The 22,141-nt window shown below is 39.3% G+C and overlaps 2 protein-coding genes across 4 annotated transcripts in view; both read left to right on the top strand.

Annotated features, from left to right (window-relative positions):
- Nucleotides 1-212: 212 nt before the first annotated feature.
- ing3 (inhibitor of growth family, member 3) lies at nucleotides 213-11,969 on the top strand. The gene is made up of 12 exons (XM_053508957.1): nucleotides 213-368; nucleotides 511-582; nucleotides 2,914-3,014; nucleotides 3,304-3,369; nucleotides 3,580-3,676; nucleotides 4,709-4,780; nucleotides 4,881-4,997; nucleotides 5,117-5,280; nucleotides 5,749-5,936; nucleotides 7,661-7,853; nucleotides 9,966-10,004; nucleotides 10,750-11,969. The coding sequence occupies exons 1-12, from the start codon at nucleotides 341-343 to the stop codon at nucleotides 10,864-10,866; spliced, it is 1,254 nt and encodes a 417-aa protein (XP_053364932.1). The 5' UTR covers nucleotides 213-340; the 3' UTR covers nucleotides 10,867-11,969.
- Nucleotides 11,970-19,691: 7,722 nt separating this feature from the next.
- The window catches only part of cped1 (cadherin-like and PC-esterase domain containing 1), a 71,318-nt gene continuing 68,868 nt past the window's right edge, over nucleotides 19,692-22,141 (top strand). The window contains exon 1 of one of the 3 annotated variants that reach the window (XM_053508716.1): nucleotides 19,692-20,549. In XM_053508716.1, the coding sequence (XP_053364691.1) occupies nucleotides 20,292-20,549 (258 nt within the window). In that variant the 5' untranslated portion in view covers nucleotides 19,692-20,291. The remainder of the gene's footprint in view (nucleotides 20,550-22,141) is intronic. The other 2 variants (XM_053508715.1, XM_053508714.1) reach the window with 2 other exon arrangements.

Here is a 22,141-nt window from a genome sequence, read left to right on the forward strand (position 1 = left end):
GGATTTACATTATTTACATTTATATTTATTCTTTTCCTGAAGTGTGTATACATTGTTTTGGCTGACTTCTTGCTCTCATATAAATATATCACATTTTTGGTTAATGCAAGATACAACTGTAGTTACAACAGTTAAGAACTAACTACAAATCCCACTGATCTTACGTAATTACGTAATTTCCGCGCATGTTATCGACAGCCAATGAGCGAGCACGGCGTTGTCGTCGCGTCCCTCCCTTTAAACAGTTGCTTTTTTCTCTTCAGCGTTCAGCGACCGTCGGCGCCATATTGACGATTACAACGCTTTCTGCAAAACCCTGAAAAACACCGTTTTTGCCAAAATGCTGTACTTAGAGGACTATCTCGAAAGTAAGTATACGCGCGGTTTTATTTTCCCGTGACTGAACGAGGGGGTTTATTTGCCTCTCGGGCTCGTGTTTCGGTGATAATGGTGCGCAGCTGTTAGCCTGCTAGGCTAGTCCGTCATTTTGCTTTTTCTTCTCTCTGGCAGTGATCGAGCAGCTACCCATGGATCTCCGCGACAGGTTTACGGAAATGCGCGAGATGGACCTGCAAGTGCAGAGTAAGACCCTGCGCGACTGTCAAGTGGGCTAAAACTACACACTGAACTTCAGAGAAAAGTCAACACGATGTAGATGTTTATCACAGATAAAGTCGTGTGTTTTATTTTCTGGACATTTTGTGATGTGAGATAAAGTTAAAGTGTAGCGTTTAAAGTCACGTGTAGTTGCATGGATCATTTTAAAACCAGGATGCGCGGAAAGTGCCTTAAGTCCGGGCTGTCAAACTTATTGTAGGGACACTTTATCAAGTGATTAATAAAATAAATAATAATAATTTAAAAAATAACAGCTCAGTTCAGTGATCGACCATATCGTGTTTATTCATCAGCACCCGAAAGCAGAATTATGAATGCATTATTAAATTATCTTACAACTCATATCACACAAAACACACTCTTTACACTTTTATATATTTTTAAAATGTCATGCCATGCATAAGTATTCACACCTCCTTCTCTACATTGTGTCCTGATACACGAGCTGCGTTAAAGATTAGATAGATAGATATTTGATCCTGGAGGAAATTTCAGATATCCAGCAGAAATAGACTAAACCAAAGACAGGTTTGTAGATGTGATTGCACATTGTTTATCTTGCATAGTCAGTAGGCACGAGGGTGAAGTGAGAGCTGACCAATGTACAAAAACTACTAAAAAACTACAAAATATATAAATAACGCATATAAGTCACAAGTTTAAAAATGGGCATAAATAAACAATACTACTAATAAGTGCAACATTTATGTGCAGTTGTTTTTCTGACAAAGTGACAACAGTGCAAATAGTAATAATTGTGCAAAGAAAGTATTAAACGTGCAAAAAAAAAAACACTGCATAAAAGTAACACTTATTATGACTGTGTAATTGCATAAAATGTACTACAGAGTAGTACATGCAGTACTGTGCATAAGTCTTGGCCATTTCCAAATAAATGCTATAGAGCAGGGATAACTTCAAACAAAAAAAGAAGAAGGGGGGTGTGGACAGTGTAAATAAATATATGTATGTAGTAGGTAAATAGTAATTAACGGTTAAGTCAGTATTCGGTGTCTCAGATTTAATTTGTGCAGTTTTATAAGGAAATTAGCTGCCGAGTTTTACCGAGCATCCTGCAGAACCATTCACAGTTTGTCTGTGACAAACTTCTTTTTTGCATGCAAAACCCAGCAGCTTTTTTTCGCTTTCTCTGAAAAGTGATTGCTTGTATGATAAGCTTTTTTTTTCTGCAAGACTATTATTTTTCTTTAACTTTGATTAAAGAATATGTCTAATGTTTGAAAATCAGGAATGTTTTCGTACTGACTCAATAAATAAAGTAAAAAAAAATAGAAAACTAACAAACAAATAAAAGAATCTATATGAAGGTTTGTACCAAAAAGCATAGTTTATCTAAGACTTCTGCATAGGAAAGTATATTCTTATGTAGAGTCCGATATCAACTGAGCAGGATAAGGGTCTTTATTTGGCTGGTCCTTTCCTGTGGGCTGCACATTTGACAACCTTTACGTAAAGGAGATAATTCGCAGTCACATGTTGAGTAATTTTATGGCCATAATCCAAATGTGTATTGTGTAACGCATCTTATTACTGTTTACCGATCTAGTCTAATAGCATCTTCTCACTGCATGAGACGAGACTCATCTCAGAACAGAGCTATTAGCAGTAATGAGTTTTGTCAGTAGTAGTAGTGAAATTTTCACAGTATGACAACATAGTCTAAAAATAAAACAATATTACCCAACCTGTTAAACACAGAAGCTGGCTGGGGAAATTTTAAGATGAAATCTTTGTATCTTGTGTCTTGTCTGTGAGTTATCTACTCTTGAAACAATTTCTGATAAGACTTTTCTACACAATCTTATGAACTCCTATGCTATCAATATTTATCACATTGTTCTTATGAGCATGAAACAGAGACTGACTGTGATGAAAGACAGCATGCTAAGAAAAGAAAACCACGCGTATAAGTGGAATGGCAGTACAGAATACTGCGTTGCCCAGAAGGGTTTGTTGTGGTCCGTAATGCCATATTTTTTGTTGTGTAGTAAAACGTTTTAAAAAAGGATCGAAGATACACCAAAGGTAGCAGTGTGCTGTAGCAGTTTAAACACTCATAGGAGTTTCAGTGCAGCTGTGTCCTGTGGACACAAAGGTAATAACAAAGGCTGAAATTAGCAGCTTAATAGAGTAAAAAAATCTACAGAAATGTCGGAAAGGCCACAGTGATTAAATCACTGTTTAAAAAAGTGACACTAACACAGTAACAGGTCAGTAGAAACGCAAAGGTGTCTCAGTATCTGATCAGTACATTACACTGTTTGTTCTTTACAGATGCTATGGACCAGCTGGAGCAGCGAGTTAATGAGTTTTTTTCCAACGCTAAGAAGAACAAACCTGAATGGAGGGAGGAGCAGATGGAGGTTATTAAGAAGGTAGAGGACAAAAGATGCAATTTTTTACCAAGCGCCAATAAAACATCTGGTAGAAATAACTCTTTAGTCCCAAAGCAGCTGGCTTTATTTACAATTCTGAGGATGAATTTGTGCGCTCAGTTTACATTCATTCTTTTGTTCTGTTTAGTTTTGCTGCAGTTTATTTTTTGTTTGTTTGTTTTTACACAGATACACCATTTTTATAAATATAATTTCTTGTGTATCTTTTACAACTTTTTCCTATGGAATGGTTTAACAGGAATGGCTTTTCTGATTTGCTTTCTCTCAGGACTATTATAAAGCGTTGGAAGATGCAGATGAAAAAGTCCAGTTAGCCAATCAAATCTATGATCTGGTGAGTGAATGAAGGTTTATACTGCATTACACCTGATTCACCACTGGGTGGTAGTCATTCCCTACCACCCAGTGTAATAGTGGTTAGGAAGGAATTGGATTTCACATCTAGCGGATTTCTTTCTTTCTGAATTTAGAGCCAAAACATTACAATGTTGCTTGATATTAAAACATGTTCTGATGTTGACTTAAGAGTGTTTTCTGTCATCAGGTGGATCGGCATTTGCGGAAGTTGGATCAGGAGCTTGCAAAATTCAAAATGGAGCTTGAAGCGGACAACGCAGGCATTACAGAGATCCTGGAAAGACGTAAGTAACAGACAGATGTAAGAAAGTCTGCATGCATAGAACACTTTCTCATTTGCAGTGTTTTATTTGAACCTTTGCCATTTTCAGTTTAGCTCTATAGAGTCACAGTAATCTAATAAAAGTTTTTGCTGGGAAGCGACCCATCTACAGGAAGCAATAATCATTCTGTGTTTGCTAGTTTCGAAGTTGAGTAGCTTTATAAATGGGAGGCATGAGCGGCAAGCAGATTCTGTATCCAGGCTGTTAGTCTATTTATTTATTTATTTATTTATTTAGAGAAAATTCATACTTGACAGAGCAAGCTTTGAAAACATAAATTAAAACCTACTTTTACAGTAGTACAGTATAGTTTTTTTGAATAGATCGTTAGATAAATGGATAAAACAATACCCCCTCCTGAACCTGGAAGGATCTGTTAAATGGTAGCTTTTTTTTAAAATATTTTTTTGGATAGATGGCAGATATTTTCAATACTATTGGAAAATAATAATAATAAAATAATTCTCCTTTTTGCTTGCGGCTAGGCTATATTTTAACCTGAGAAAAAAAATAAAAACAGTAGACGCACCCGAATATTAACTTATTTGTTGCACGTGGGGAGAAGAGTACCATGGTTCAACACATTGCTACATTAGATATCTTGTTAAAAAAAAGGATAAAGTTTATGAACTCATTTGTTTCCATTAGTCTGTATGAATACACTTGACGTGTGTTATTACGCTACATTAGCTCATGGCACTCGTTAGCCTAGTCCATTAGGTTTCCAGGCAACTAAATCATGGGACTGGTCAGCTCTTTGAGACTGCTATTTTCTGTGTCCTAGCAATGCGTATTGCATATAGTTTCACCTGAGGGATTTTTGGAGGAAAGCAAAATCTTATCAGTATTTAAACTGCAAATTTGGCTTGAAGGCAGTAAATGGCTTTACATATTCCACTCTGCTCCTTCAGTCTAAATTGGTTTGTGTTTGCATTTGCGTGCTTATTATTCATCAAATTGTTTTTCAATAATTCCTTTTTCTTTTTACTGCAGGATCGCTGGAAATGGACAGTCCTTCACAACCTGTCAATAACCATCACGTTCACTCACACGTCGCTGGAGAAAGTAAGAAGCACCACTGCTGTCTTTCCAGCTGACATGCTCTTGTGCTGTGTAGTCTATCATCTGTTTGTCTTTAATGTGTGTGTGCACGTCTACTTGTCAGAGAGGAAGTACAGCGCGCCAACTCACCACACTACTGAGCATGTGCCAGAGAAGAAGTTTAAATCCGAAGCTCTGCTCTCGACACTCACATCAGATGCCACCAAAGAGAACACGCCGGGTAAAAACACACACAAAATATAAATGCATACCCCGTTTGTGTGGACAAATTGTGCACTTCAAGCTATTAAAATTAATCCTCTTAGTCATTTTGCTTAAGTGTGTGTCTGTGTTTGACAGGCTGCAGAGTAAACAACACATCCTCGTCGTCCAACAATGTGTATAATGTGAACTCCTCTCAATCTCTGTCCTCCTACAACCTGAGCTCTCTGCCAATGGGTCCAGCAGCCGGTGCAGGGGCCATCAGTATGGCTGCCGCTCAGGCAGTGCAGGCCACAGCACAGGTACAACCAAACCGCACCACAACCAAACACCTCATTCCTTCCTTTCCCACTTCAAATCATTCTTTTTTCCACCTGCAGCATCTGTATTGTTTCAGTATGTGCGCAGTCCCTACCTGTCAAAATGAAATTCGCTGTTAGTGTTTATTGTAATAAAATTTGGAAATGCTAATGCAACCTTTGAATTGCTTATTGGACGATATTCATTTGAACTATTGTTGTTTAATGTAGGAAAGTTAAGTGTAAAATAAAGCCGTATAATATAATATAAAAATGTTTGTTAACGAAAGCATCTGTCCTCAAAGTGATGGCTTTCAACAATTCCTCATTTTCTATGACTAAATGTTAAAATGTTCTGTTTTAAACTGTAAGTTTGTATAAATTTCTACGTTCAGGATTTATCTATGTAATACAGGGTATTATATAAAAAATTACACCTGCTTTTGGGGTGTGTGTGGTCTTGCATTGCAGATGAAGGAGGGCAGGAGGACGTCGAGTATGAAGGCTTCCTATGAGGCCATTAAGAACGACATCCTGGCTCGAGACTTTGCTTCGAGCAGAGAATCTTCTGGCTACATGTCCTCGACTCTGGCGTCCACTCTCACACAGAACCTGACCACCAGCAACAGCTCAGACTCCCGCGCAGGACGGAAGAGCAAGTAAGAGTCTCACACTTAAAAACATTGTTCCCATTGAAGACATGCATGTCTGCGCGCGAACACTCTTTTTGCTAAAAAGTAGGTAACCTATATTATATATCCAACCTTATAACCTAGTTAGATTTGTTAGACTATATAGAACAATTTATTTTCTGATAGAATTTGTGTATTTAAAAACAGAACAGAATATACTTCTTTGTAAATTATTAAACTACAATATATTCATTAATTTTCCCTTACGAGTACAAATTGACACTTTATAAGAAAAGCTGTAAATTAATAATAATCTACGTAAGAGTTGTGTTCTTTTTTTATGATTTCCATTCTAAGAAACTAGAATAGTAGAACTGAACTATTTTAATATGCTCTTTTGGACATTGCACTTTTTTGGCCACTAGCAACCACAAGTCTGTGGATTCTGAAAGTAAACAATAAGGAAAGTTGAGACTTTTAACAACCAAATTTATAACACTTCTTAGCTGTTAAAATACAGCCCTGTTAGTTCAGTCACCTGCACCTGTAGAGAATGCATGCACAGACATACCTAGACATGGTGAACCCAACAGCTTCCTACACACAGGGAACGCATCTTATATCTCTCATACAGAGCGATCACATGTTTTTTGAGTGTTGTAGTGTTAGCTGTTAAATTTGTTTTTAAAATATTACTTTAAGTACTTAGGGTTAACGGTCCAGAGCAACAGAGAGAAACGAGGTGAAGAGGCGGGTACAGGCAGGTTGGAATGGGTGGAGAAAAGTGTCAGGTGTGTTATGGGACAAAAGAGTATCAGCGAGAATGTAAGGAAAGGTGTACAGGACGGTGGTGAGACCAGCGATGCTCTACGGCTTAGAGACAGTGCACTGAAGAAAAGACAGGAGGCAGAGTTGGAGGTATCATAGCTGAAGATGTTGAGGTTCTCTTTGGGAGTGACAAGGATTGTTCGGATCAAGAAGGAGGGACAACTCATGTTAGATGTTTTAGAGATAAAGTCAGAGAGGCCAGATTGAGGTGGTTTGGACATGTTTAGAGGAGAGATTGTGAGCATATTGGTAAAAAGATGCTGAGGCTGCAACTGCCAGGCAGGAGGTCTAGAGGAAGACCAAAGAGGAGATTTATGGATGCTGTGAGAGAGGACATGAAGTAAGTTGGGGTGAGGGAAGAGGATGGAGTAAGATAGAGGCAGATGATTCGCTGTGGCGACCCCTGAAAGGGAACAGCTGAAAGACAAAGATGACGACTATGACGTGCATCATGTTTCCCCAGTGCAGCAAAATCAGGGCTGGTGATGGCAGCAGTGAGGTCAAAGATTTTGTGAAACTAAATTACACTGCAGTAACTCATACAGGTTTGATAAGTGTATATAAGGTGGTGTTTACACAAGGTCCAAATCGCATAATGTTACACAAAACGCATCATGGTCATTAAGTGTTATGAGCTAAAGTACGTTTGTTATACTTTAGCAGTCGTTTTATTTTAGGTGTTCTACACAGGTTTGTACTGGGTTAATTGTTGTCAAGGTTAAATATAATACTATCTGATTAGGAATTTGGTTTTGATTTTTTTTGTGAATTCAGAACCAGAATTTTGAGTTGTTGTTTTTTTTTAATCAGGAAGCTATATATTTTACTGACTGACTGACATTTACTATACATGTATTGTAAAGCATATATATATATATGTATATGTTTAATGCATCTTTCTCCTCATTGTCCTGTGTGTGCAGAAACAACAACAAGTCTTCCAACCATCAGTCCTCGTCATCCTCGTCCTCTTCTTCCCTGTCTTCCTGTTCCTCCTCCTCGGCTCTGGCTCATGAGCTGGCCCAGCAGACGGCTGTGTTACCTGAGAGTGACAGCAGTGGCCAAGTGGACTGGACTTATGACCCCAACGAGCCCCGCTACTGCATTTGCAACCAGGTGTGCATACACTTCCCTTCATTGTTGCTGACACGTTTAGTAAATGAGCCCAGTTCATTACAGAATTGTTCCAGGGCTTCACAGTAACGGCTGGTTTTATAGGAATTCGGGCACATTTTAATAATAATAATACCACAACCACTCGAAAGATCACCTGCCTGTAAACCAGAAAGCCCTTGTAGTAGCATTTGTATGGTTTAGTCTGGGCAGTGTTTAGTCTAGAGTTTGAGTAATGGCTTTGGGCTTGTGGTCGAAATAGGATAAAGTGAACTCGTGCCAAAAGCTAAGAAGCTACCTGTTAAGAATATCGGTCCCGAATGCTTTTTTTTTATTTTATTTTATTTTTTATTAGGTGTCTATGTGCACTGTCAGTTTTTTGTTTAAATAACTTCATAATTAAGGCCTAAACTTTAAGGTCTGACCAAGGTGTAAAATAAATAGTCAGTAAATAAAATGAGCTTATAAATTAATTTAGGGTCAATATTCGAGAGGTTGTCAAGTCAAACCGGGACTTGTGATGAAATTCCGTGCGCATTAAGGTGAACCGATGAACATAAGACTTTATGTCTCCACAGTAATAAAACCATTAGTTGCAATAAAACATTTGAACGGTGAAAACATTTTAAAGAAGGCCACAAGGCCCAGACATTTACATTCACAGTAGGACAGTGAAAGGAGTTCCTGGGAGGCCAGAGCAGTCTGATTATGGCTCCAAAGCACTGAACGAACTTTCTACCTTGATGGTATCCAAGCACTAGGACAAGTTATGCGTTAGTAAAGCAGGATTTTAGCTATAGAAATAGAGGTAGTTTTTAACTTTCATGATTGTGGTGTTTTATTCTACACAATCAGAAGTTTCCGGTTTGACTTGAATGCCCCTTGTATTTTAGGAATTTCGTATTTATGATTTATATTTAGTACCAGCTTTGTATAGGAATTGGTTAATTTTTACTCTCTAAATGAATTTACTCGGATTATCACTCATTTTATTAAAAGCGAGCTCATTTAGGGTCTCATGAGGAAGCGAGAGGCAGTAGTTAATAAGTTCTACAAAGGTTTAACTTTCCTTATTTATTTAATTGTATTCAGTATCATATTCTTCAGTGTGTAGAAATAAATAGTGGTTAGGTTAGGACTATTTTAAACAATTGTGTGTTTATATATCATTTTTCTAACTGTTTAAATAGCTTTAGGTTTTGTACCGCATCTGCTATGCATAACCTAAAACTATCTGATCGAATTACTATGAAAAGATAATGTTATAATGAGCGCACTATTCTATAAACCTGTGTTAAACAGTTTTCTTGTATGGATGGCAAAACTCTAGCTCTTTAAGAAAATCTAATGTGAACACCAGTAGAGTGTAAAAGATGCAGTCTAGAAAACCTAAAGCATATTATTGCACTCTAATTATTCCAAGAAAAATATATTAAATTTATGCCTATCTTGTTTGGAAGAGATCCTTTGTCATGTAGGTTAATTCTGTAAGTGTCACTGTGTATCATTGTGCCATTTTGAGATTATTGCAGTCTGCTGAAGCAAATTTACTGCTTTAGTAATTGGTGGTAATTTTACATTCACATTTAAAAAGAACATCATGTTTTTGTTAAGCTTCATATTTGAAATGCCGACCTACACATACCACACTGTTTATCAGTCTCACTTGTTGTTTTAGTTTAGTGGAAATATCAGTATCACTGACTGGATATTTTCCAAAATTCCATCACAGCCCACACCCTCGTGCACAGTGTTATTTCTTAGGTACTCCTTTTGGTGAATATTTTTATGAAGTGAATGTGATGTCTACATCGAGCACAAACCACAAAGCCTTAAAGTGCTACTGTATACAGATTGGTTAGTTATTTAGTCAGTGATTTATTTTATTCTTCTTTTTTTCTCCTTAGAGAGTTTATGTAAGCGAGTGTATGCATGTGCGCGTGTGAGTGTATGTAGCGGCTCCCAGAATGTCTTTGTATTAAAAATGGATTACAAAACCATGTTTTATACCAAAACAACACCTGGTACCCTGTCTGTCTGCATCTCTCTTACTTTCTTTATCTATATGTCTTTCATCTTTGTCTCTGTGCATAAAATGTCTTTCTCTGTTTGCAGGTGTCTTATGGTGAGATGGTTGGCTGTGATAACCAGGATGTAAGTACACTTCCTTCACTGATGTGTCTTTTTATTAGCACAGCCTGGTCACACTGGCTTTTATATATATATATATATAAAATGCACGTGGATGGATTAGAGTGTGCTCTTTGTCATGTTGTGTGTGCAAATGGAACCTGTGTCACACGTTCAGTATGGGAAAGTGAATCAACATTGTTCAAATGGTTCAAGTCATAATATTTTCTAGAATGATAGACCTTACATGCCAGATAGCTAACAATTGTGGTGGCGGTTTATTTAGGTGGCTGTTTAGTCATTTGTTTATAAGCCATGATAATGGTGGAAACAAGACAGACTTGTAAGGAATATCAGCTTGTGTTGTTAAAGTACAATGAAGTATATATGATATTTAACTTCCGTAAATGAGGGATGTCAGTGTTGTCATAAATCATGAAATGATAAGGAAAATATAATCCATATATAATCCAAATATAGCTCTGTTTAAGCCTAGCAATCGTTAACATTAAGATAAAGGTTCTGATAATTACATCTGTACTGATGTAAATGCTGCTCAATACACTTCATTTCTTTCCTCCCCCTTTGGCCAACGTATGAGTACACAAATAAGCTTTTTACTTTTCCGACAGTTCTTTGGCACAGCGGTTAAAATAAGTATTATGGCTCATTTATCAGTCAACCAAAAGTAAGCTCCTTACCTCAGACGTTGTGTAGAAAGCTAGGGATGGTACAGCCTGTTAATCTGAAGAATTTCTTGTCTCTGCAGTGTCCCATCGAATGGTTCCACTACGGCTGTGTGGGCTTGACTGAGGCACCCAAAGGAAAGTGGTATTGCCCACAGTGTACTGCAGCCATGAAGAGGAGAGGAAGCAGGCATAAATAAACATTCATCACGCCAGAGCTGACCCCAAAAAACTCTCAACCCATTCTCACTGCCTGATTCTACCCCTGTTCTCCTCGTACAAAAAAAAAAAAAGAGAGAGAAAGAATGAAAAACTGTGCGGGAGAAGTCTTCAATGTGATTTCCAGTTTGTAAAATGTGAAAATTATCTTTTAAGGAAACTGTGTGTAAATGTAAGACGAGACGGGACCTTTAATTTTTAACTTCGAGTAAAGTCCTGATCGGTGTAGGGGAGGGTTGTTAATATGCGTTCAACTCTCAGACATTCCTCAGCTTGCCATGCGTGATGGTAAGGGTCGTAACCTCCAGCACAAATTGGTGCATCTCACTCCTATTAATCCATATTTGCAGAGACGAAACAAATGGAAATGTAAACTTTGGACCCCTGGAAAATCACATGACGCGCACGATGCCTCTGAATGAGATGGCACTGAAGATACTGGTGTTTTCTGGAAGTATTTGTGTGTTTAGTACACCAGGGGCTTTCAATCCAAGCCCTGGAGTTCCCCCTGCACTGCTGATTTAGTGTTTTCCCTGCTCTAAAATGCACATTTTTAAACTCATGCAGGGTTCAGTAATGAGCTAGTGAGTGGATTCAGGTCTGTTGGGAGCAGGTAAAACACTAAATGCCCTGTACCGCTGCACTTCATGACCAGAAATATGAGATGCGCTGCAGTAGGTATATTGAAATGTGCTTCACTTGGGAATGAAACCTCATATCACCCAAGACATCACACAAGGAATTTGTGCTTATCTGTAAGAGTGCATTTCTTTACATATTAGTCAGGATGTCATTCAGTAGAATGCACAAATGAAAACAAATGTATTTTATAAAAAAATAAAAAATTTGCACACTTGCAGATAAGCATACTATTTTGGCTGGGCCATTAAAGCCAGGTGCTGCCAGGTGTACTATAAGAAAGAACACAGTGATTTTGTTTGTGTGTGTGTGTGTGTGTGTGTGTGTGTGTTATGATGTGATGTGTACATGATGTGTGTGAATGTGTAGTCTGGCCTGCACTGAATTGGTGACTTAAAGTTTCCTGATGGGGCGAAAAAAAATAAAACGATCAATAATTTTGCTATTCCCTGTGTTTAAAGGATGCTTTTTCTGCTTAGTATATTTCATTCCTTTTTTTATTAAGGTTATGTGAGTACAAGGAGGTTTTTTTTTTTTTTTTTTTTCTTTTCTTTTCTGACAGTACTTTGGCACAGCGGTTGCACTGCCTGGCCAAAAATAGTTGCATTGTAGAAATTCAACAGTAGAAACCACAGGTGGGTTTAATAGTAAAAGTAAAAAAATTTCTTGTGCACACAATTGGAAACTCACAGGACTGGGATTAAACAGATGTGTGACCTTAAGAAACCCGCTTGTTAGTGAGACTAATCAATTAAAAGCTTCAATTTGCTAGGGAGCATAAAGATTGGACGGATTGAATAGAAAACTGTCATGTGGTCTCATGAGTCCAGATTGAGCCTATTCCAGGGTGGATTAGTTCATCAGGGTAAGAAGGGAAGCTCGTGAATTGATGCTCATGCAGGGTTCAGTAATGAGCTAGTGAGTGGATTCAGGTCTGTTGAGAGCAGGTAAAACACTAAATGCCCTGTACTGCATATAATAGGCACTTTACAAGCTTCTGGAGGCAGTGTTATGCTCTGGGCTTGTATCAGTTTTTCAGGTCTATGCTCAAAAATGAAGTCTGCTGATGACCTGAATGTACTGAAACAACAGGTTATCACATCCTATGGTGGTGTTCTTTCCTGATGACACAGGCACATTCCAGGACACAAAAATGTATGAGGAATCATTTTTATACATGAACTAGTTGTCACATTGCACACCATACTCAAAACTAAAGATGATCGAATAAAATCCTAGTTTGCAACTTTTTTTTAGTCATGCTGTGTATAAGGAAGTAAAAGGTAAAAATCCACTTTTTTCATGTTTCTTGCATTTAAAAAAATCTAATGTTAAGGATGTGAAGCAGGCTATGAGTCTCAGTAGTGAGTTCTTTTTTTCCCCCACATTACATTCCATCCTTTTGTTTTTCCAACAAGCTAGTGACTACACACGTGCACACTGTTTTCCAATGCACAGCTTTGCGCTTCCCTCTGGCAACAGAAGAAAACCCCAATAAATAAACTTGCCAGTAAGCCAGAGGTGGAAAGCATTATGTGTTGCCTGTTGGCATCACTTGCTCTGTCTATCTGCAGGTGATGCCCACACATCCCAGTAGAAGTCTGTTAGGTTTAATAGGACTGGGTAAAAGAGAAAATATGCTGCTAAGCTTCTTTTGCAACCTGGCCACTATATTTTCAGTAACTTCGCCAGGTGGCCTTCATAAGGGACTGAGGTGAGTTGACCTACAATTTTAAAAAGGTTAAGGTGATAAATTCAAAGTTATACTTATTGTCTAACCTCAGTCAACTTTTCTGTCTCGTGTGACCTCAAAGGGTTATGCGCACTTTTTCTTAGTCGAGTGCCCCAGTAACACAGCTGGGAATGTAGCAAATTCTTCCGTTTTAATCCGAGTTTTTTTTCTGGCCAAGAACATACTAATTTTTATTATTTGGTTAAAGATGTTTCCTTCTGTGCGGCAAGGTGGCATAGTGGTTAGCATTGTGGCCTCGGACCGCCAGGGTCTGTGTGAGTGGAGTTTACATGTTCTCCCTGCACTTGGTTGGTTTCCTCCCAGAGTCCAAAGACATGCAGGTTAGTTTAATTGGCATTCCCAAATTGCCTTCAGTGTGTGTGCCCTACGATGTATTGGCACCCTGTCCACAGTTTACCCCACCTCTTCTGGGATAGGTTCCAGGACCCAGTGACCCTGTGCACAGGATAAGTGGTATAAATGATAAATGAATTAATTTTCCTCCTCCTAAATTTTTCCTTGCCCTAATAAGATAATTAAAACACAGGAAAATCTTGTGGGGGGTCTGCAGTACCTCTTGTACCGCAGACAGGCTTTTTCTAAATTCCGAGGGTCATCACGAACAAACCAAGTTTTTCAGAGTGTCTTTAAATCCTTTAAATAGATCATTTAATTATTCATGGTAAATGCTGGTACAAGTCAGTTAAATGCCTAGTAGTTCATATACATGTAGTTCATGTAGAGTGCATGACATAAGAGTCGTGCCTCGATCAGATAGCACGGAGCGGGCGGGTTTCCTCCCACAGTGCAAAGACATGCATGGTAGGCTAATTATTGTTTCCAGTTTGGATTGGCACTTCGTTTGGGGTGTATCCAGCCTCATCCCCTGAGGATGGCTGCCAGGCTTCCTGCAGCTGTGATAAGTTGTATAAAGAAAGTGTGAGTGAGAGAGTTTCCAGGTATCGTTGTTATGTTAGTTTGAGTTACACAGCAGCGCTCCCCACATTCAGTGTCTCCTAATAGCCTGACAAGGTCAATTCTTTCGAAGGAATGCTTGATTAATGGTGAAGGGCACAATGCAACAACCTAAGTCTGCCATTGCCAGATTTGTACGACCTTGTGTACTTAAACTTACAGTACATAGTACCTTCCTTCTTAATGGGAAGAGGTTTGCTGCGTATCTAAAATCTGAATCAGTGTTTGTGCTCTGATCCTTGAAATCCTCTGCATTCCTGGCAATCCTGCAATTCTGCCCAGCTTTAGCTTGGTCCCAGCGGGCACCGATTATTTATTTATTCTTTTTACATGAAACAATCCTTTTGATTGATTGCTGATTACCAGGATGGGTGGATCAAAGATTAAAAACATAAGTCACTTGTTCCAGAGCCTGCAAGGTTAATCATGTCATATTCTGATTTAATCTTTTTGGTGATAAGTGGACTGAACCTAAACCAATAATATATAGTATAACACCAATAATGTGTATGATGTTGCATTATATTAAATGTCTCACTTAAAATCGAAATGTTTGATCAATACACTTTACGTTTAATGGGAAATACCTCTGAGAGACAATCACATGCATCAGATGAATCGAGAAATAATTCAGCTTTATTTTTCTGAAGTGGAAGCAGCATTTTTCTGGTCTCCCAGGTGCCCTAAAAGCTTGAGTTACTATGATGTTGTGCTCCCCTGTCATATTACACATACACAGTTTTGTCACTAACATATTAAAGAGAATATGTTATAGAGACAAGCCTGATCCTATGCAGTAGACTACTGGTGGTTCCACAAGAGCTACAGTGGTGTGAAAAACTATTTGATGTTTTCCTGATTTCTTATTCTTTTGCATGTTTGTCACACTTAAATGTTTCTGCTCATCAAAAACCGTTAACTATTGGTCAAAGATAACATAATTGAACACAAAATGCAGTTTGTAAATAAAGGTTTACGTTATTAAGGGAGAAAAAAAACTCCAAATCTACATGGCCCTGTGTGAAAAAGTGATTGCCCTCCTTGTTAAAAAATAACTTAACTGTGGTTTATCACACCTGAGTTCAATTTCTGTAGTCACCCCCAGGCCTTATTACTGCCACACCTGTGTCAATCAAGAAATCACTTAAATAGGAGCTACCTGACACAGAGAAGTAGACCAAAAGCACCTCAAAATCTAAACATCATGCCAAGATCCAAAGAAATTCAGGAACAAATGAGAACAAAGGTAATTGAGATCTATCAGTCTGGTAAAGGTTATAAAGCCATTTCTAAAGCTTTGGGACTCCAGCGAACCACAGTGAGAGCCATTATCCACAAATGGCAAAAACATGGAACAGTGGTGAACTTTCCCAGGAGTGGCCGGCCGACCAAAATTACCCCAAAAGCGCAGAGACAACTCATCCGAGAGGCCACAAAAGACCCCAGGACAACATCTAAAGAACTGCAGGCCTCACTTGCCTCAATTAAGGTCAGTGTTCACGACTCCACCATAAGAAAGAGACTGGGCAAAAACGGCCTGCATGGCAGATTTCCAAGGCGCAAACCACTTTTAAGCAAAAAGAACATTAAGGCTCGTCTCAATTTTGCTAAAAAACATCTCAATGATTGCCAAGACTTTGGGGAAAATACCTTGTGGACCGACGAGACAAAAGTTGAACTTTTTGGTCCCGTTACATCTGGCGTAAAAGTAACACAGCATTTCAGAAAAAGAACATCATACCAACAGTAAAATATGGTGGTGGTAGTGTGATGGTCTGGGGTTGTTTTGTTGCTTCAGGACCTGGAAGGCTTGCTGTGATAGATGGAACCATGAATTCTACTGTCTACCAAAAAATCCTAAAGAAAAATGTCCGCCCATCTGTTCATCAACTCAAGCTGAAGCGATCTTGGGTGCTGCAGCAGGACAATGACCCAAAACACACCAGCAAATCCACCTCTGAATGGCTGAAGAAAAACAAAATGAAGACTTTGGAGTGGTCTAGTCAAAGTCCTGACCTGAATCCTATTGAGATGTTGTGGCATGACCTTAAAAAGGCGGTTCATGCTAGAAAACCCTCAAATAAAGCTGAATTACAACAATTCTGCAAAGATGAGTGGGCCAAAATTCCTCCAGAGCGCTGTAAAAGACTCGTTGCAAGTTATCGCAAATGCTTGATTGCAGTTATTGCGGCTAAGGGTGGCCCAACCAGTAATTAGGTTCAGGGGGCAATTACTTTTTCACACAGGTCCATGTAGGTTTGGATTTTTTTTTTCTCCCTAAATAATAAAAACCATCATTTAAAAACTGCATTTTGTGTTTACTTGTGTTATCTTTGACTAATAGTTAAATGTGTTTGATGATCAAAAACATTTTGTGTGACAAACATGCAAAAGAATAAGAAATCAGGAAGGGGGCAAATAGTTTTTCACACCACTGTATGTGTATAGATTTAGGCTAATATACAGAGTCAGGAAAAGAAAAATAGTATGCTGTATATTATGTTAATATAATATTAACATATCATCATACTCTGGTTTTCTCTCACAGTCCAAAAACATGCAGATTAGGCTGACTGGTGTTCCCAAAGCCCTGCTATTTGTTTCACCCAAATGATGATGGGTTTCCTGTTGAGTCTGGTTCCTCTCAAGGTTTCTTCCTATTACTATCTCAGGGAGTTTTTCTTTGCCACTGTTGCCGGCTTGCTCATTAGGAACAGTCTTATCATTTTGATTTATACACGTTCACATCCCATACAAACTTAAATTATTCTTTTGATTGTGTAAAGCTGCTTCGTGACAATGTCAATAGTTAAAAGCGCTATACAAATAAAATAAAATTGAATTGAACTGTAGTGTATAAATGAGTGTGTGAGAATTTAGCTAAAATTGTCCAGCCTCGAGTGGCACAATGAAGTAGTAGTTAGCTCTGTGGTCTAACACCTTCAGGGTCGAGGGCTTGATTTCTGCCTCGGGTCTGTGTGCGTGGAGTTTGTTGTCCATGCTTGGTGGGTTTCCGCCCACAGTCCAAAGACTTGCAGATTAGATTAATTGGTGTTCTCAAATTGCTTGTAGTGTGCGTGCGTGCCCTGCAATGGATTGGCACGCTTTACAGGGTGGTGTACCCTACCTCTGCAACCTTCGACTGTGTATGCAAGATATAGACGATGAATGTCTTGCTTCCTTTTTTTCATCATCACTGACTGTCATTTGACCTTAACATGTTCTTAGAGTGAGTAAAGGCTTAGGCCTCCGAAGTGTTTTACTTGGAAACAATTTTATTTATAGTAATAAAGCCGAACTCCATAACTACAGTACATATAAAAGTAACACTAAAAGAAGACTTCAGGGCTTCAGGTGGTTTTATGGGAATTTATCAAAAACTGTTGAAAATTACAGTAGCTGATTCACCCTATTGCTGTGTGTGTGTGTGTGTGTGAAAGAGAGAGAGAAAGAGAGAGAGATTAAGCTCTGCAGTTCTGTACTACCAAAAGTGTTCAGCTGGTCCTGAGTCACTGCTCCACCACACAAAGGCCACACACCGCCATCACACACCAACACACCACCGTCACACGCCAACACATCACTGTCACATGCACACACACCACTATCAAACAGCAGCACACCACCATCAAACGCTAACACACCACCGTGACACACCAACGCATCACCATGACACTCCAGGCACTGTCATCACACGCCAACACACCATCATCACACGCCAACACACCACCATCACACGCCAACATACTGACATAAAGACTCAGGATCAGACCAAATCCACAAAATTAGGAAAAACAATTAGAATAAATCAAACACTAAAAAGTAACTATTTAAGCTACTGGGAAACACAAAACAAAACTGCAGAGTAAGATGCAGCGTTATGATATCTGGCCCTAAACAGACAGTACAGCGTGGCAGACTATCTGAGCACAGTGACTGACCCAAAGCTAAGAAACACCCTGATGAAGTACAGACTCAGTGAGCACCGTCTGTCTGTAGAGACGGGGTGACACAGACAGAGCTGACCCCCCCTGAGAGAGGAGACTGTGCCAATCTGTTCTCAATAAATTAGAGAATCATGAACGATTCGTTCTTTTTAAACGAATCTTTAACGGGACTCAGAAGAACGAGTAGTCTCGGAGAGTGATTAGTTCATTTTCTATTGGGCGCGCATGCGCAAATCATCGCAAACCGTTGAAACCGAATTGAGCGATTCTTTCTCAGTGACTCTTCTACTCCGAGTCGTTCGTTCTTTTGTCACGTGACTCCCATGAACGGTTTGCAGTGCGATAGATTCAAAAGAACGAACGACTCAGACTAGAAGATATGACGGTGAGCTACTCATTCTGTTTATTATAATATAATATATATTGCATTGTAATATTTATATTACTGGAACTATAGCCAAAATGTGTGTATGTTGACGTGTTGGGGGTTTGTTTATTAAAAATGCAACATTTGACCGAAATGAACTAAATGACTCACAAAAAGATTCGCTCAATTTGATAAACGAGATTCAACGAACGAACACTAAAATGGTTTAAACCTCACATCACACACACACACACACACACACATACACAACGCATATGCGAACAAACACGCACTGATCACTGTTATTACTTCTATTATTATTCTTCTTATTATTATTATTATGTATAAATGCTTTTTTCTACAATGTTCACAAATGATGTCACTTAATATTTTACTTTTATTAAATGTCTTGTACTTTCATTTAGTTACAATATTCTGCTGCATTTCTTGATATAATTAATTAAAAAAAAAAAAAACGTGGGCACGTAAATTTTTGAAAAGCATGTGATTTGAGGCTGAGCTCTAATTGGATTTTTTCAAATCATCCAGCACTGTGCGCCCTGAAGCCTCCCTCTTCTGTTCTTAGCGAATCAATATTGTTTTTAAATATTTGGGCTCATGTGATTGGACCATTCTCATCGAGTCTTATTAACGGTCAGCAGATTAATTAGTACAATATGTACTGTATAGTGATTGACGTGAAAGTCAGATAAATTCTGTGATTTCATTGCTAAAATACTTCTTCACAAGGCAATCGGACGAAGAAAGAAAAAAAGTTAAAGAGCTTGGACCAGATCGACCTGATCTTCTAATTAAGCAGCAGTCAAGTGATCACGGCCGAGCTTACACCCGGTGCTTTTCCAGCACTTTTCTGGCTATTTACAGGCGACTATTAAAAGTTTAATTATAATTTTTTTGGCGCCCCCCCCCCCCCCCCAAAAAAAAAAACGAAAAAAAGAAAATTTGTTCTAGTTGCCACTGTTTGAATCTTTCATCTTGAGAGATGTGCATGTGTGTGCGCGCGTGCGTGTATGTGTGTGTGTGCGCGCGAGCGAGAGAGTAGGAAAACCGTTATTCCGCTTTAGAACGCACTCTGGGTTGCTTCAGTTTGCCCCTGTATGTACAGGATCCCTTCTGTTCTGAAAGCAGTAACGGGAGCTTCGTGCAGAGAGGAAGTAACTGTTTACTCTCTCTCTCTCTCTCTCTCTCTCCAATAACGCAAACCAGGTGGAAGCTCCACAGCGCAGCAGAGGAAAACGACATCTGATCTCGCTTTTCTGCTCATGGAATAAGTTTTACAGTCGCACTGAGAGATTGTGGACCCGCGTTTAATCCTGGTCTTTACTTTTCCTGCCGTTTTGTTTTGGCCGGAGCTCAGGAGCGCAGTTTTGGATCAGAGAGAGAGAGAGAGAGAGAGGCGGTGCTGGAGTTCCGTTACTCGGCAGCTCCTGGGGAAACAGAAGAAAGAGCGCTTTTTACCCGTTTCCCCCCACAAGCTCGCCATGTCCACCCTGCAGGCTGTTCCACACTGCGTGACGATGTGGCCTGGCTGTTGAACAGCGCGCTTTGCCTTTGGCGATTAGATTTCTTTTTCCTTCTCCACAGAAAGTTTGACTGCAGCTCTGAAAGTTTGATGGTTTCCTAAACCGTCTGCCTGCCCTGTCCCCACCATCCTGAGCGCATCGGTGATCTTATAGATAGAAGGATGCAAGAGCGACTCTAACACCGTCCCATCCATGGTACCCCATGTGTCTGGGCATCGGGATGCTGCTGCGCCGGATCCTGGGGGTCGGGACGCTGAAGCGCACATGGCGCACAGCTCCGCTTGTGCTGGTGGGGCTCGCTGTGTTTCTTATCTACCACAGCTCTGTGGTGAACCGGACAGGCTTCAGACCTGGACAGGAGGACCAAAAGAACAAATCTGGCATCAGGGACCGCACAGTGCTTCTCAAGAACCCAGAGGAGCTTGTCCCTTTACTGGAAGCATGGCATGATCACAATGAAGTAAGTGCACAACTTTTGGAACAAGGTTCCTCGAGGCACTAAAATTCTTCTGTGAGTGATAAACCCAAGAAATGTCCTACAAGATCTTCCAGAAACTCTGAAAACAAACCCCAAACTTTACTTCTCTTTGAATGTCTTAAGTGTGAACAGTATCTATTACCTGAAAAGGTTACACCATTATTTAGCTTACTAAGAAAAACATAGTAAGGTGAAACATATATATTACAGATCCTAAATACATCTCTGTGACAAAGAAGAGTACAGTTTGGTACCATTATTTCTGAAAGTGATGCATGGACATAACTGAAGTATAACATCCTTAGCACTGTGATTCCAGATACACTTGATAAAGTGTGTATTAGGTTATTACATTTTGAGCTGGATCAGGAGAGTTATATATATATAGCACTTTAAGTGATATTCCTGCATTTATTACAGAGAAATCAAATGACCCTCAAATTTCATTTAAGAGTGTCTGGCTTTCAGGGTTTTACTGTGTCATTGTGGTAAGGACAGAATAGAGATCAAGTCCTTAAAATTCTGTAGTACTACTTGACCTTCACCATGACCTGATTGACTGAAATCCTTTAAACTCACAATGGACAACTGACCTTCAGCAGGTTTTCATTATAAACAAAAAAAATAATAATAAAAGATGTCCAGTTCAATAGCCAAACTGTAATCCTAAACAAACCTCCATAAAACATAACATTTGTCCCAATGTAGCGACTTCAAAGGTATTTCGCCCAGTCCTCGCTCTCCCTATTTTAAGTTCTTGTTAAATATAGTGGGCGAGTATTGTTTATTTATGATGGGTGTCTTTGTGAGGGTATTTTGGGAGGACAGGCCCAAGCCAGACTAGCAGTTGGCTAAGGGGTCTCAGAGAGGAGGGGCGATTTATGGCTGCACACATGGTTTTGGTCAGAGCTGACACGGCACCCACCTGCACCAAGGTTTTAGAAGTGCATCATAAGAGCATATGAGCAAAGCTTTCAAAGATCAAACAACGTTGGTGGTCTATTTATTCCAAAAAGAGTGTGTTTCGGTGTCTGAGCTGTGAGACATGGTGTGAGTCAAGTTTATCTACAGGAGAAATAAAATTAAAAGAAAGAGGGTGAATGGAGCGGCGGCGGCTTGATGTTTAATGTGAAAGTCAGGAGCCCCTGGTAATCCCTGGCATAACCCGCTTTGAGGATGAAGTGTGTGTGCTGTGGTGTGTGACAGGTGTCTCTGATCAGCTGTGAGCCCCCAGCGTGAGGGGCGTGTGTGCAATCACTCAGTCTAATAGTGTTGTAAGCTGGATCTCCCATGCTGTGTCTCTGCTTTAAGTAATGTGCAGTGAGCGAGGAGTTTACATTCAAGCTAATAAAATCAGCCAGTTTGTCTGACTCTAGATCACAGATGGTGTCTCTCTGAGGTCAGTAAGTCTACACTGAACCTACAAAGTCTAATTTTAAAATAGTTAACTTCTAATGTTTGACCGGTTCCAGTTATATCGAAATAGTATTGTGCATAGTTCACATTATCTTCCACTTCAATTAGAGGCATACACAGACCAAACAGTCCAACTCAAAATAATAAAAAAAAAAAAA

Source organism: Clarias gariepinus, chromosome 12 (assembly GCF_024256425.1).
Source record: "Clarias gariepinus isolate MV-2021 ecotype Netherlands chromosome 12, CGAR_prim_01v2, whole genome shotgun sequence".
Classification (NCBI taxonomy): domain Eukaryota; kingdom Metazoa; phylum Chordata; class Actinopteri; order Siluriformes; family Clariidae; genus Clarias; species Clarias gariepinus.